Source organism: Puma concolor, chromosome E2 (genome assembly GCF_028749965.1).
Source record: "Puma concolor isolate L17-30 chromosome E2, mPumCon1.1.hap2, whole genome shotgun sequence".
NCBI lineage: Eukaryota > Metazoa > Chordata > Mammalia > Carnivora > Felidae > Puma > Puma concolor.
This window is the reverse complement of record NC_141681.1, coordinates 19,852,611-19,868,533: the sequence shown is the minus strand read 5'-3', so window position 1 is coordinate 19,868,533 and position 15,923 is coordinate 19,852,611. Positions and strand designations below refer to the sequence as shown.

At 45.4% G+C, this 15,923-nt stretch overlaps 1 protein-coding gene across 3 annotated transcripts in view; it reads left to right on the top strand.

The window, feature by feature from the left end:
* Positions 1–15,923, top strand: part of PHAF1 (phagophore assembly factor 1) — a 31,016-nt gene that overhangs the window by 13,103 nt on the left and 1,990 nt on the right. For all 3 annotated transcript variants that reach the window (XM_086689235.1, XM_025920764.2, XM_086689238.1), the window contains exons 4-16: positions 19–102; positions 4,619–4,662; positions 7,265–7,344; positions 7,619–7,713; positions 8,350–8,447; positions 8,534–8,646; positions 11,625–11,758; positions 12,225–12,308; positions 13,762–13,844; positions 14,221–14,264; positions 14,742–14,785; positions 14,937–14,995; positions 15,609–15,681. In XM_086689235.1, coding sequence (XP_086545361.1) covers positions 19–102; positions 4,619–4,662; positions 7,265–7,344; positions 7,619–7,713; positions 8,350–8,447; positions 8,534–8,646; positions 11,625–11,758; positions 12,225–12,308; positions 13,762–13,844; positions 14,221–14,264; positions 14,742–14,785; positions 14,937–14,995; positions 15,609–15,681 — 1,035 coding nt within the window. The remainder of the gene's footprint in view (positions 1–18; positions 103–4,618; positions 4,663–7,264; positions 7,345–7,618; positions 7,714–8,349; positions 8,448–8,533; positions 8,647–11,624; positions 11,759–12,224; positions 12,309–13,761; positions 13,845–14,220; positions 14,265–14,741; positions 14,786–14,936; positions 14,996–15,608; positions 15,682–15,923) is intronic.

The window sequence follows — 15,923 nt, the reverse complement described above, 5'->3', positions numbered from 1 at the left end:
TTTATTTTTGTTTTGCAGTCTCCTCTAAGCCATGACCTCATCCTTAACCTGACTCAGGACGGGATCAAACTGCTGTTTGATGCTTTCAATCAGAGGCTTAAGGTAACTGTGAATGACAACTAAAGTTTCATGTCAGGCTGATTACTACGTGCTATTGTGAGATGTTTCTGAAACTCATAAGTGGGGGTAGACTCCTGTGATTCGGTGTACCACAGTTCTGGGGACTGGAAGCTGTGCCTGTTCCTCTAAAAAGAGGGAAGCTTGGGATGGGGTGGTTGGAAAGTGGCTGGGAGGGACTCCAATCATAGGCTGCAGAGGTGGAGGGGAAAGAGTGTTAAAAGCTTTGGGGAATACTATGGGGAGGGGGATTCTAAGTCATTCAACTTAAGGAAAGCAAGAGAAGAGCTAACTATTGGCACAAATTATCCCAGATCTTAACAGGTGTACTAAAAATGGGGCCTAACTGCAGAATAGGATCAAAAGACTTTAGTCAGGTTTTTGTATCTTGCTTTACTTCATTCTTAGGTCAAGCAATATGACTTGGAAGGTGAAAAACGCAACTGTTCTTCCTAAAATGCTGGAATTTACAGCTTAACACCACCAGTGATGAATTGATTCTTTCACCCCATTGAGGATATGTAAACAAACAACTTGATGGTGTATAGGGTTGTCTTAAGTTCAAGTGCAATTTACTAACACCTGTTTCACTCCAGGATGTTTTTAATACATTATTTACAAATGCCTGGGCTTCACAGATTAGTCATGTGACACCAGACTCATGCCTCAGAGTCACAAGGTTGAATGTGGCTCTGGGCATTGGCATACCAGAGTGCTTATCCTGGTTAGGTTATGGAGTAGCCTTTCCAAAAGACTTGGGTACTTCCTAGTTCTCATCATCCCATCACAAGTGAGCTCCTAAGAAGACAAGATAGAACATGGAAAAGGAATCTGTACACAGAATGGGAATTCTTCATTTATGATGGTTTTTCTTTTTTTTTTTTTTTAATTTTTTTTTTAACGTTTATTTATTTTTGAGACAGAGAGAGACAGAGCATGAACAGGGGAGGGGCAGAGAGAGAGGGAGACACAGAATCTGAAGCAGGCTCCAGGCTCTGAGCTGTCAGCACAGAGCCCGACGCGGGGCTCGAACTCCCGGACCGTGAGATCATGACCTGAGCCGAAGTCAGACGCTTAACTGACCAAGCCACCCAGGCGCCCCTATGATGGTTTTTCAAAAGCAAATGTGAACATTCTTAGCCCCATAGTTACCTTGCCTCTCCTTGTGGACTCAGTCATCCTGTCTTCACTGACCAGAAGTTTCACAGTGGGAAAAGGGAGAGAATGGTCATCAGTGTGGCTTCATTACAAATCAGGGAAAATTAATCTGGAAACACCTTTACAAAGAGTTATTTGTTTTAGCTAGGTAAGTCCACGTTAGGAGACATAACCCCAGAAGATTATAAGGAAGGTAATGTTGACAGATACGTATAGCAGGGCTTTTCATAGTAATGAAAAGCTGGAAATAACCTACATGGACAGCAAAAGGGGATGGCTAGGCAGCCCATCATAGAATCACAGCATGATGAGGACAGTATAAAATATTAAGTGAGTACTTGGTACAGATTAGGCGCATCGCTGAATGCTTCCCGTGCATTTCCCAACTTAACAAGCCTGTGAGCTGTACTGTTTCCCAGTGAGACAAAGGAAGGACAGAGGATGAGTGGTCTGCCAAGCTTTTAACCCGAATTACCAGTGTGTGATAGCCACTGGGAGTAGAAATGACTTAGCTTCTGTTGATGTATATGGGAAATAAATGTGATAAAAGCTGAAGAAAATTGTGTGAGCACACTCTGGAGAAATGTGAAGAATGAGAAGTACAATTTGAATGAGAAAGGAAGTAATTAGAACCTTCTCTTCTGCTTTCTGTGGGGTCCCTATGAAGAGGAGGGGCTGGGACCCTGCTGGAGCCTCTGGAAACTGAGGAAGTGATTCTCAGGTGTCCTTGGTCAGCATCAGGTTTGACCTGACCCATGTGCCTGCCCCTCCGTCCAAGCACTTAAGAATACTCTTCTCAGGGTGCCTGGGTGTCTCAGTCGGTTAAGCGTCTGACTCTTGATTTCAGCTCAGGTCGTGGTCTTACATGACTTCGAGCCCTGCATCGGGTTCTTTCCTGGCAGCGCGGAGCCTGCTTGGCATTCTTTCTCTCTCTCCCTCTCTCTCTCTGCCCTCTCCTTCTTGTGCACTCTTTCTCAAAATAAATAAAGAAACATAAAAAAATAAAAAGAATCCACTTTTCCCTGATGCTGTCTCCTGCAGTTTCCTCATCCCCTCACTCCCTGCCTATGAGAAAGCCCTACAGAATGAGGCTTCACAAATTTCAACCTTCACAGCTACATGTCTTTTCCTTTCCTATCTTGGCTGCTGCCATGGCTTCTCCTCTGGGGAAATCAAGGTCTTTTCCAGCCCAGTGGGTGGTAAATCATGAAGTTCAGACTTCCCCAGCTGCTTGTCCCTGTGGCCCAGCAAGCTCCATGGGCCAGATCTGCTTGTTGATTCTCCTGGTGACATGAAGGACTCCAAGATGGTTGGTACTCTGGGTCTCTTGCCACAAGTGCCATCCTACATATGCCCTGTGGTTAACTCTGGTCCATTGTTTTCCCATTAGGCAGGCAGGGTTGAAACACCCATAAATGTTGGTCGGGGTTATTGGCAGGTGGGTGACAGCGACACAGAAGGAACATCCTGGAGGCCCACCACCACAGGGTGAGTGGTGGGAAGCCCTTGGGTGGTCATTGGCCAGCTGTAGGGGTGGCAATAAGGGAGGCAGAGTGCCTGTTCCTGCTATACAAGCAAGGCTTCTGGCTAAAGGGTGAGGCTCTCTGCCAGCATGGGGCTCTGGCCTTGGTGAAATGATATACCAGTTTGGCACGATATACTGCCATGCCGGAGCTTTCTGAAGGGACACTGAGTATCTTATTATGAATCACAGCTGTTCCCCTGTTCTTCCTTTAATGACCTCTCTTGGCACCTCCTTTCATGTTTTCTAGTTTCACATTGCCCTTAGCTGACTTCGTAACAGTCAGACTTGTCTGATGTTTTGAGTACCTTTCCTGTGCAAACTAATGAGCCAGACCTTAAAAAGGGCTTAACTTAGTGTGGTACTGGTGAATGGCATACACAAATAGTATAGGAAAGAGTTGATTGAAGTGCTGTGTCTGCCCAGCAGAGGGAGTTACTCTTAGCAAGTAGGATTAGAAGAGCTGCATTATAATTCAGAGGTGCCCAACTTGTGGTTCAGTGTTATGACCACTAAACAAAGTTAGAGATAAGGTCTGGCCAAGAGTAAACTAATATGTCTCATTTTCTTTGGTAGTTCCAGATGCTTCTGCATGCAGGGCCCCACAGCTCCTTCTAGGATGAGGCCCATATTGTCAGGGCAAACAGACACTGAACCAGCTCTGCTTGTTCCTCTACAGTAAGGGCCAGAACTCCCAACTGGAGGGTAGTAGCTGGTTCTTCAGGCCTTGGCCAGCCATGTTTCTTGCGTAGAAGACTTCATAGTGCTCATTATTTGGCACCACTAGTAGCTGAGTGTTTTAGCAATACCTTTGTCTTTGCCCTGAGTTCTTGGCATTTAATTAAAGGCTGAACCCCTTGAAACTACACAAGGGCACTGATGTTCTCCAGGTACCCTTCAATAGAGATATGTATACATATTTGAATATTGTCACACTTGTCCTAAACTAATATGACTTGTTTTCTAGCAGGATAGACCTCCCCCCACCTTTTTTGTTTTGTAAACCACAGTATTTTAAAGCTGATTTTGAAAGTGACTGGGTCTGGGGTCTTTTTAATGCAGCAAAGTGTGCAATAGCAGGAAGGGGGCTCAGTATCCAAGGTTTTGTCCATAGTTTTAACCTTTATACTATGTGAATTTGTTTCTGTGGAGGTTTCCACTGTATGTACAGTCTTCTATATGACCCAGCAGTAGATTAGATAAAGGATCTTTGACCCACAGCCTCCATGGGCATCTGTTCAACAATCTGGATGAAGGGAAAGGAGAGGTTATGCTGTGTGTGTGGTATCAGTTTTTCCTCCAGATTTAAAATGAGAATAAAATGTAATATGCAGTGCTTCAGGAGAATTTTGGCTAGTGATAGATTTTTTTTCTTCACTGTTCTATAAATGTCTTTTTTATTAAGATTTTATTTTTAAGTAATCTTTACACCCAATGAGTAGCTAGAACTCACAACCCCGAGATCAAGAGTTGTGTATTCTATCAACTGAGCCAGCCAGGTGCCCCACTATAAGTGTCTTTTCTTTTCTTTCTTTTTTTTTTTTTTTTTTTAATTTTATTTTAGAGAGATACCGTACATGAGTTGGGGAGAGGGGCAGAGGAGGATAGAGAGAGTGAATCTCTCAAGTAGGCTCCACATCGAGCACAGAGCCCGATGAGGGACTCAGTCCCACGACCCCGGGATTGTGACCTGAGCCAAAATCCAGAGTCGGACACTCAACTGACTGAGCCTCTCAGGCACCCCTATAAATGTCTTTTTAATCCATCTCTTTCAACTGCAGAGCATTACCAATGCTTAAAATTTGATTTTTTTTCTTTTAGGTGATTGAAGTATATGACTTGACTAAAGTAAAGTTAAAATATTGGTAAGTTTTCTCCCCTGTTGCTCTATGTCACAGGATTGGTACAGATGGACTTTATTACCCTCATTAACTTAATAAAGAATTCCCATTCCTAGCAGTTCCAGGATTACAACCTGGTACCATGATTTCCTCAGGCAGCCTCCAAACCTACTTAGCTTCCCAAGGAAGAGAAGGAAGTGTTGTTAAGAACATGCTCTGTGTAAAACACTTCTCATATATGTCAGTTCATTTAATCCTTACAGCAAAGCAGGACCCCAGCTTAGAGGTGGTGACGTGACTGTCTTCTGGGTCATAGCTGCCCTCCCCAAATAGGTCTGACCCCAAAGCCTCTATGCTAAAGGGAATGCCAAAGGGACCTCTATTTGGGGGCCAAAATCTACTTCTTTTTTAAAAGTTTTTTTTTTTTTTTTTAATGTTTATTTTTCAGACAGAGAGAAACAGAGCATGAACGGGGGGGGGGGGGGGGGGGGAGGGTCAGAGAGAGGGAGACACAGAATCTGAAACAGGCTCCAGGCAGTCAGCACAGAGCCTGACTCAGGACTCGAACTCGTTACCACAAGATCATGACCTGAGCCGAAGCCGGATGCCCAACCGACTGAGCCACCCAGGCGCCCCAAAATCTACTTCTTAGAATGAAAATGGGGGTGGCCTATATCATGAACTAATATTTGAGCACCCTTTATGGCAAGGTGCTGTGCTACCATCTAGAATACTCTGTTTAGTAAGCTTCCTTAACGGGCTTCCCTTTCCCTTTGTGAGGGCGTGAAAGGGTCCAATTCCTGGGGCTGGCTCAAGCAGCATTTGCCAATAGAGAAGTGGATAAAGCAAATGTGTAATAGTACTGGCCCCTGGCAGATTTCTTTTTGTCTTTTAGTTTTGTTGGAGCCTTTCTTTGTCTTTTCCCTCTTAAGAGTTAGTGGTAGGTACCTTTGACCCAGCAATAGCACTACCCAAGGGATACAGGAGTGCTGATGCATAGGGGCATATGTACCCCAATGTTTATAGCAGTGCTTTCAACAATAGCCAAATTATGGAAAGAGCCTAAATGTCTATCGACTGATGACTGGATAAAGGAGATGTCGTTTATATATACAATGGAATACTACTTGGCAATGAGAAAGAATGAAATCATGCCATTTGTAGTAACGTGGATGGAACTGGAGGGGATTATGCTGAGTGAAATAAGTCAGAGAAGAACAGATATCATATGTTTTCACTCATATGTGGATCTTGAGAAAGTTAACAGAAGTCCGTGGGAGAAAGGAAGGGGAAAAAATAGTTACAAACAGAGGGAGGGAGGCAAACCACAAGAGACTCTCAAATACAGAGAACAAATTGAGGGTGGATGTGGGGGTTGGGGAGAGGGGGAAATGGGTGATAGGCATTGAGGAGGGCACTTGTTGGGATGATCCCTGGGTGTTGTATGTAAGCCAATTTGACAATAAATTATATTAAAAAAAAAAAAACTACAATGAGATACCACCTCATACTTGTTTTTTTTTTTTAAGGTGGTAGGTAAAATTAAATAAATAACAAGAATTAGTGGTGGGTAAAATCATGAGGTTCTGGGTTAGACTGGCCTGTGTTCATCATTCTGTTACCTCTGTGACCTTGGGCAAGTCACTTAACCTCTCTAGGCTTGTTTTTCCATCAGAGAAATGAAGCCAGTACGCGGCTACTAGGTTAGGAAGATGACATGAGATACTGCTGGCAAAGCACTTGTCACCATGCCTGGCTAAAAAAAGAGGTGTTCCATGAATTATAGTAATTTTTAAATTAACCTTTAAGCATTCTCCTTACATGCTCATCATCTGAAATCATGAGTTGCTCTTCATTCCCAAGCCCCTGCCCCTTGGGTTTTTCCTCTTTGCATGGGATCTGCCCCTCACCCCCAACCTACCTGTTCACCTAGTCCATGGGTGCTGGCTGGTTCTTCTGCCTAGTAAGAAAGCAAGCTGCTTTGCTTGGTTATACACTGTTCTCTTAAGATGTTCATCCCTTTTTAAGAAAGTTCCTTTTCAAGCCAAACTGCTAATAGGCATCCTGAGAAAGCACATTCATACTCTCCCTGGGGCCCCTCTTTATCCAAGTCCAAATGCCATAGGGCTGAGACTGAATTTATTTCCTTCTAAATTGTGCCTGGTGACCACACGTGTCTTGGGAGGCCCTAGAGGATCAATTCAATATGTCAGTCTCAGGAGACTTGATTTATTCTGACCCCATTAATTATCCTTCACTTAAAAGTTCTTTAATTAGGGGCGCCTGGGTGGCTCAGTTGGTTGAGCGTCCGACTTCAGCTCAGGTCATGATCTCGTGGTCTGTGGGTTCGAGCCCCGCGTCAGGCTCTGTGCTGACAGCTCAGAGCCTGGAGCCTGTGCCTGTTTTGGATTCTGTGCCTGTTTTGGATTCTGTGTCTCCGTCTCTCTCTGACCCTCCCCCATTCATGCTCTGTCTCTCTCTGTCTCAAAAATAAACATTAAAAAAAAAAAAAGTTCTTTAATTAAACTTGTGTTTTGACATACTTGTAGGCTCACCTGCCTGTGTTTTAAGAATAACTCTTCCAGCCACCATCTTCAGTGACCTGAAAAGCATCTTTGTTTTTCAGTGGAGTGCATTTTAACTCTCAGGCCATAGCTCCCACCATTGAGCAGATTGACCAGTCTTTTGGTGCGACCCATCCTGGAGGTAAGCCAAGTCTATCTGTTTCCTCTGTCACAGCCTATAATGATAAGCCTGGCAAGTGGCACCATCCCAGCCCTAGTGCCCCTTCCTACAGGAAGCCAGGTTCTGGTAGAATTTGTGGGTTGATACTTGGGTGTGAGGGAAAGCTTCTCCCTCTTGTTTTCACCCTAGTAAGTCAGTTCAAGAATCAGGCACAAGGAAGGTGTTACCAGGCTAGTTTGTATTCTCATCTCTGGTACCATTCAACCATGTCGTTTTCTACTCCCCACTCTTACAGTGTACAACTCCGCTGAGCAGCTCTTCCACCTCAACTTCAGAGGACTGTCTTTCTCTTTTCAGTTAGACTCGTGGACTGAGGCTCCCAAGTACGAGGTTAGCCCTTCCCTTCCCATGGTATTTGTCACCCAGTACCCAGGTGATATGGGCCCAGCAGACAGTGCCACTGGGGAGGTTGGATAGGTACCCTTTCTTTGGTTTCCTCATCTCTGAGGTCTTTAGGGGCCAACATGGATAGGACTGATAGCAAGAACAAAGCCTGAGCCAGCATTCCCAGGGGGAGGGCACTTCCCACTGCAGAGTGAGGATTTTCAGAGATAAATCCAGTTTGCCTTGCTTTAAAACTAAATCACTGTGTTTTTTTCAGTAACCTAGAGTTTGAGATAATTCATTCTGGATTTTCAGTTATTTATTGCTTTTAGCAAAATGTTTCATTCATCCTTAGGTAGCAGCATCCTTAGGGTCGTGAAATGATAGATGTTTGTAAGGCTTACATTTTATTAAAGGAAGCATTCCTGCATGTTTTTCTTGATGAAGGAAAGAAAAACTGAGTAAAAATGAAAGATGAACTTGAATGGATGGGGTGAGTTTATTGACCTGGAGCCAGGTTTAACTGTTGTTTAGCTTTGACCTGGCCAGTTCTTGAAGACCATGAGTGCTGGAGAAATGCCAGAGCCTGGGCCATATGGCCTGCAGTGGGCTCTCAGTAAAACTTTTGTCCTGTGTTTGCAGCCCAATTTTGCCCATGGTCTAGCTTCTCTCCAGATACCCCACGGAGCAACTGTGAAACGAATGTACATCTACAGTGGAAACAGCCTACAGGATACCAAGTGCGTTTGGGGAGCACAAGCTTCATGGGCCATGGGCTCCCTGGGAGGGAGGGTGAAGCCTCTGCTCATTCTGTGCCTGCCTCCAGGGCTCCCGTGATGCCCCTGAGCTGTTTCCTTGGCAATGTGTATGCTGAGAGTGTAGATGTTCTTCGAGATGGAACTGGACCCTCAGGTTTACGACTTCGGCTACTTGCTGCAGGTCAGTTACTGGCCTTGGGGTGGTGGATTATATTCATGTTGAGACGGTCTAAAATCCCACATGCTTAGAGGTAGTTGGTACAAGATAATGTAGATGCTTATGCTTAAAGCTTTCATTTAAATTTAATGAAAAAGGACAAGACACAGTTTTGTCATTAGTAAATCTTAATAAGTAACAGTAGCATTGCTTCTCCTAGCATGTATATAGCCTTCTGTGTGCTTATGTAGATTTTCAGTTGTTCCCAGGCTGTTTACTAGAGATGCATGTTATGAGCTTCGATATTGGAGTGTTCTGCCCTTTTCTACCCCTTATGCCCAGTTCTCAGGAGGCTGGCAGAAGGGACTTCTTGAATTCTGGTTTGGCCACATCCACTGAGAGTTTTGCTGACTATGAACAAAAAAAGAGCTGCTGTCTTCAGTGGCTGGTCTCTCTAGGATCCATGTCTCATTTGTGATTTCCTTGTGTGGCATGGCCAGTCTCAGCTACTTTGGACCTTGGGTCATGCTTCGTATTAGTAGTACGGGGATCTCCTATGTCGAGTTTGCCTCCGTGCCTTTGGCCTGGGTGCCAGCATAGGAGCTATGCCTAGCCAGTGTTTGTTCATAAATTGGGGTCTTGCATTCGTTTCTAAGGCACTAGTTCTTAACTATGAAGAATCTGGTGTAAGAACTCTGAAGTCACTCCCCTGAGCAGTTAGATAGTTCCCCACCTCCAGGTTAGAAATTTCTAAAAGTGTGGTTTTCTAGCCAAGCAGAAAACTAATGTTGCACTTGAGCTATACTGTTTTTTGTTTTTTTTTTTTTTTTTCAACGTTTATTTATTTTTGGGACAGTGAGAGACAGAGCATGAACGGGGGAGGGGCAGAGAGAGAGGGAGACACAGAATCGGAAACAGGCTCCAGGCTCTGAGCCATCAGCCCAGAGCCTGACGCGGGGCTCGAACTCCCGGACCGCGAGATCGTGACCTGGTTGAAGTCGGACGCTTAACCGACTGCGCCACCCAGGCGCCCCTGAGCTATACTGTTTGAGAGAATTGAGATGTAGCAACAAGGTCATTCTAGGGTCTTTCTTGTCAGAAGGATCACTCCTTGAAACACTGAGGTAGTCAAGGATGGCACAGTTATCCCAAGTGACAGCGGGGACTCTCCAGTTCTGACTTCCACCTTGTATAGCACACTTCCAGCAGCCACATCTCACTGCTTGCCGGATGAGTTGGGGAGACACTTTAAGTCAGGGACTCACCCAAGTTACTGTCCAATCTAGTACTCGTTGAGAGTTTCCTTTGGCAAGCGTAACTTGTCTCAGCCAACCCATTTCTCACATGTTTCCTGTGGAGTGCAGGTACAGTGATGTTTTTAAGATAAGAAGACAGTTCCATCTATCTTGGTCCTCACAATAATTTATAGGAAGATTCACTCCAGGGAATCAGAAGCTAAAATAGGCTCCTAAAACTAAGGGTACTTTTACCTGGGTAGGCTTCAGGTAGAGTGAGACAAGAGAGAAGACTCACCTGTGAAGAGTGCCTTCCTAGTAGCCCCATCTGCATATTCACAAGTGTACCTGGGGACTTTGGGCTTACAGTATAGGACTTTTGGTGGTCAGCCAGGATTGCCAAAACTGCAAGATATATAGACCGAGGTTAATGTGGACTATGGTTTTCCCAGGACCTAGTTAATTTAAACACAACCTTATTTGCCACTCATTGTATATGTGCTGTGACTGAAGATTCTTGGATTAGTTGAAGAACTCGGTACCAATTTATTTCAGAGTGTGGATTCCTGAAGTCTTCCCTATATAATAAATGGATTATTATAAAGAGCCTTGTCAATTATAAAGTTCTGTGCAGAGTAAGGTGATGGTGGTTATCATGCACCAGGAAATTCAGTCTTCCTCAGGTTCTTGCCTTTTACAAAAGAAAAAAAAAGTTTATTTTGAGAAAAAGAACATGAGCAGGGTAGGGGCAGAGAGGGAGAGAATCCCAAGCAGGCTCTGTGATGTCAGCACCAAGCCCAACACAGGGCTCAGTCCCATGAACAGGGAAATCATAACCTGAGCCAAGATCAAGAGTCAGAAGCTTAACCAACTGAGCCACCCAGGTACCTCCCCCACCTTTTTTTTTTTCCCCCAGTGGAGGAGACAGAAAATACTTTGTCTTTCCATCCACCGAATGGGGAAAATCTTCCTGTTAGGAGTGTCTATTGCTATTCCACAGCTGCTGCTATGTGTGTGTTTAACTGGAACTGTTTCTGAAATGTATTAGAGTCAGGGTTTAAAGATTCTTCCCAAAGAAGAAACTCGTGGCAAATCAGGTTTTCTTATCCTCCCACTTCTCTGGTTTTCGTTTTTGAGTGTTAGTGGGTCTATCAGTGTTTGTAGAAATAGGGATGAGTTAATGGATGTTTCACTCTTGGCTTTTTTATAGAGTGCTTTTTTTCTTTAGGTCCAGTCTCTGGTTGGAGGTTACCATTGAGAAGCCCCTCTTAACATAAATTCTTGTATCTTGTCAGGACCTAGAAAGTGGCAAGAGATAGAACCTCATTCTATACTTCCATAGCACCTATGCTGCTGTTTATTGTACCACAGTTGTGTGGTGTGGGATTGGGATCTTCACACCATAAGCTCCAATAAGGACAGAGACTGCACTTGTTTTGCCCAGCATGTTTCCTCAATATCTAACAAAGTGTCTATCCCATCGTAGTTAATAAGTAAATATTTGGTGACTGAATAAAGTTTCCAGAGCTCCACATCACTTTTGTGGGATTGAATGAGTCTCTGGGATTATTTCAAGTAGATGGTGATCTCTCATAACATCACAAGCTGTATCACTTGGTATTTCTGCTTATATGCAGTCTTGCCCCTCAGCCAGAGCTAATAATGCAGCATGCAGCAAGTGGCCTCTCTGGGAGCCCCTGGGCCTTTAGGCTGCAGCATCTCAGGCCCTGGCTGGGAACCTGACCACCTCCCCCTTCTCCTCTGCAGGTTGTGGACCTGGCCTATTAGCAGATGCCAAGATGCGGGTATTTGAACGTTCAGTGTATTTTGGTGATTCCTGCCAAGATGTTCTTAGCATGCTTGGCTCTCCACACAAGGTCTTCTATAAGTCAGAAGACAAGGTAGGGGAAATGTGTTTATAAAGTCAAAAAGGCAGTCTCTCTCTTTTTTTAAGTACACACTACTCCCAACATGGGGCTCTAACTTGCAACCCCAATGTCAAGAGTCACATGCTCTACCTACTGACTGGGCCAGCTCCACTTTTCTTTTTTAATCAATATTAACTTAATATCAAGTAAATATAAATTGTTATTTTTCCATAGAACCTGTTCTATTACAGTTGACAAAGAATTAAATTGAAAGCTCTTGTCTGATCCTGTTGATCAGATTGTCTTGCCTTTTCTTGGATACCAGGGCTTAGTCTGTAGTCAACCAAAACTCAGTGTTATTCAGCACTAGCAGCAGGGACTCTGACACTCTTGCTCACCTGATAGCTTAATGTTACACACAAAGCACAATTTGTAGACTTGCAGTTAATCCAAGAACTGTATTAAGGGGTTGGATTTTATTTTATTTTTTTCCTAACAGATGAAAATTCATTCTCCTTCCCCTCATAAACAAGTTCCATCCAAGTGCAATGACTACTTTTTTAACTACTTCACTCTTGGAGTGGTAAGTTCTGATTCCTGAGAGAAATGTTGGATTTCTGTGGTGGTGGACCATGCACCTGGGCATACCTTTGTGTACACGTGGAGCTCGTAACCATGCCTGGCAGCAGGAAAACTAGCCCCAGCTGGCTTTGCCCAGTGCTGCCTTGCATTGGTACCCCAAAGTGGGCCTTCCCTGCCACCAAGATTGCTTAGAAACACAGGTTCCCTGGTATGTCTTGGCTTCTTTATTGAGGGAAGCGTGCTGCAAAGGTGGCAGCTGTGGGAGTCATCCCAATTAACCTATTTTGGGATCTGCCTGTTTGTAGAACACAGGACCCTCTTCTGGAGTCACAAAATAGGGAGACTAAAAAGTAGGGGTGTGCTTATGTATTTGCAGGGGATCACCCCAGAGGCATTGCTGTGGCCCTGTGTTCTGGATGTAGGGTGCTGAACAGAGCTTGTGGCCACTGTCAGTGCTGACAGTCCTGCTAGTAGATGGGATGTGTGTGAGAGAAGTTGTGTAAACCCTGCCCTAGCAGGATACATCTCTTAGGGCAGGGTTGGCCTGGACCTTGATTCTTCTAACCTTTGAGCCTTCTAGGGCCTGAGTTCCTGAAACAGCAAAGAAAGGGTAGATTCTGGAGAGGGAGAGAGGAGATACTGGGTCTGCCTATGTGGATAAAGACCAAAGGAGCCAGGGGTAGTAGGGGCACGGCAGCAGGCTCATAAACTCTTGAGGTAGGACAGTGACAGAGAGAATGGTGCTTTGTAAACTGAACCTCTTGAGGTCAAGGACCAGTGATGATAAGTGACAAGAAAGATGGAACAAATGGCCCGGCCCTAATAGGACTTAATGTAGCTAATGTAGGAATGGAATCAGAGGGAAATCTGGGGTCACAGGCCTGAACAGCTGTCAGAGTGTGAAACTGGGAAGGGTGTGGTGAATAGGAGAGAGTGTTCGATAGGCAGCATCAACTCCAAGTCTGAGTCCTGGTCAGAGGCTGGATTTTCATTTCCCAGGGTCACTGATTCTCACAGAGAGGGCCTAATGGAAGCCAGAAGGGTCTTGCGGTCATGGCATTCAGAGTAATTAGATGCCTTGAGCCTCTGAAAAGTCAGGTGGTCGCTGAATCTTCTTGGTGACCTTTAAGCCAAGAGTTTTTAATCGAGTGCTTGTTAGGCAAGATCTCCATGATAGGTTTGAGTTCCCAAGCAGTGGCAGCTGTAGCCCACAAACCTGCTTGGCCTGCTGCTACCAAGTTTGGAATGGGAGACCCACAGATGATTGGGCCCCCCCCCTTTACTGAAAATGTCCAGTTAAGGCTGCTTGCCTCAGCTGCTCCCTTGACTGTTGTTTGGCAGAAGGCTGTTGTCCAGAGGCATCTCTATTATGAAGTGGCCATCTCTGAGTTGGACATGTCCTTTCCCAACCTCAGTAACTTTCCCTACTTGGAAATCCTTGTTTTCTATCCCAGGATATCCTCTTTGACGCAAATACACACAAAGTGAAGAAGTTTGTCCTACACACCAATTACCCTGGGCATTATAATTTTAACATGTGAGTATACCTGTACCTGCCCCTCCAAAACTGAGCTTTGAACTAAAAATTCCCAGTAAAAGCTGTGGCTTTGAATGCTCACTAATTTGTACCTAAATTCTTAGTTTTATGGGAAGCAAACATTTCTTGAGTGTTCGTTCTGTTCCTGGTACAGTGTCCAATACCTTTTATCTCTCCATTTGTACCCATTTTACAAATAGGGAAATAGGTTCAGAGAGCTTGGTATCTTATCCAAGATGATAGGGTCTTTAGACCCCAGAGCCAGGGCTTTGGGGGACAGATTCATTATGTTTTTCCTGGGTTGCAGGGTTGAGATGCACAGGGGGTCAGGCCTCTCATGGGGCCCAGCCTTTACCTATCTGACTTCTCTCTCTAGTTATCATCGCTGTGAGTTCAAGATCCCACTAGCCATAAAGAAAGGTAAGTAGTGAATATCTTCAGAGTAAAGAAAGTGTTTTGGAGAGTTAGTCTCTCATGATGAGAAGAGACCATGATCCAAACAGAAATGCTAGTGGTTGGGTTTATGGAGCCTTTGCCCTTAGCCTCAGCTCCTCTGGGTTGGGCTCTTTGTTCTGGGGCTGTATTGTTCTGGTCTGTAGTCTCCTGAAGGTTCTAAAGGTCTTTTCCTTTGACCATGGGATTGATGAGTGGGGATTGGTTGTCTCTGATGGGGAGTTTCCTATACATGATTATCCAGGTGCTTCCAGGTCAGTCTTGTGACTGCTGTCCATCTGCTGGTTCACTACCCTCTTCCATCCAAGAACTCTGAAATAGCCCATCTGCCTTCCCTCTGTACTCCAACCCCAATGCACAGGGTGGCCCGGTTTGGATTCCGCCTAGGGCTGGGGTCACAGGTGTGCTGGGCCAGCTACCAACCCACCCTATGTTTCTTTTCAGAAAATGCAGATGGTCAGACAGAAACATGCACAACCTACAGCAAGGTGAGCTCATATTTTCCCACCCGATGTAGCCCGAAAATGAAGTGGGTATGAGCCCACCAGCAGTCTGGGGCCCACATCCTATGGGCCAGCCACTGGTCACAGGCATGGTTAGGTCTCTGCTAAGCTCTTGCCACCCCCATCCCTTTTGCAGTGGGACAGTATCCAAGAGCTCCTGGGCCACCCTGTGGAGAAGCCTGTTGTCCTACACAGGTGAGCGGGAGGCTGCTGTCTCTGATGACCCCATCCTGCTCCTCACAGCCCAGATGGGGTAGGGAAGCCTAGCAGTGCCTATGGCTTAGAAATGACAGAAGTTGCTAGTGTTGCCACAGACATTATTTCCTGCCCCCACCCTGCACATTACAACAGGGCCAGCTATTCTGCATGTTTACCTGTACCAGAGAGGTTGCCCCCTGTGATAGCCCCCCTCCAGCTACCTCCAGATAGAGGGACCCTTTCACCCCTAGTTATTCAGAAAGTGAAGCACTTTTCATTGGCTTCCCTGGACTCTTTTTTCCCATCAGAGTTTCACAGGCTGCAGCCCACAGCTTTGTACTCAGTTGCCATGCTGCATGTGGCTCCTCCTTCCTAACTTCTTGCCACGCCACTCTAACTTCATAATAACCTTCTGTGTACCACTAGACTGTGTAGGATTCAGAGCTTGAATAAGACCTGTCACCACCCTTGGGACCTCAAGGGCCTTTGTGGGAAACAGATAAAGCCATGAGAGACCAGTGGACAATAGCCCCCATCCCAAAAGGGACTGGATGCCCTGCCTGGCCTCGGCTTTTGTCTGCCCCTCTAATTCTGGCTTCCCTGGCCTCAGGTCCTCCTCCCCAAACAACACCAACCCATTTGGCTCCACATTCTGCTTTGGTCTTCAGCGGATGATCTTTGAGGTAAGCCCTGGGGTTTAAGAGGCTGGTGGCCATGCCAGGGATGGGCAAGTGATGGAGAAAGGTTGGGGAGGGCCTAACGGCTCTGCTGGGTGAGTTAATCCTTCCACAGTAACCCTGTCTGCTAAGAGTCTGACCTACCCACATTCAACAGTAAGGGTTCAGAAACTATGTTGGGGAAATTTGGGATCATGGAGGCTAAAGCAGTGATCTATATCCAACAAGGTGAGAGGTGATGGCGATCC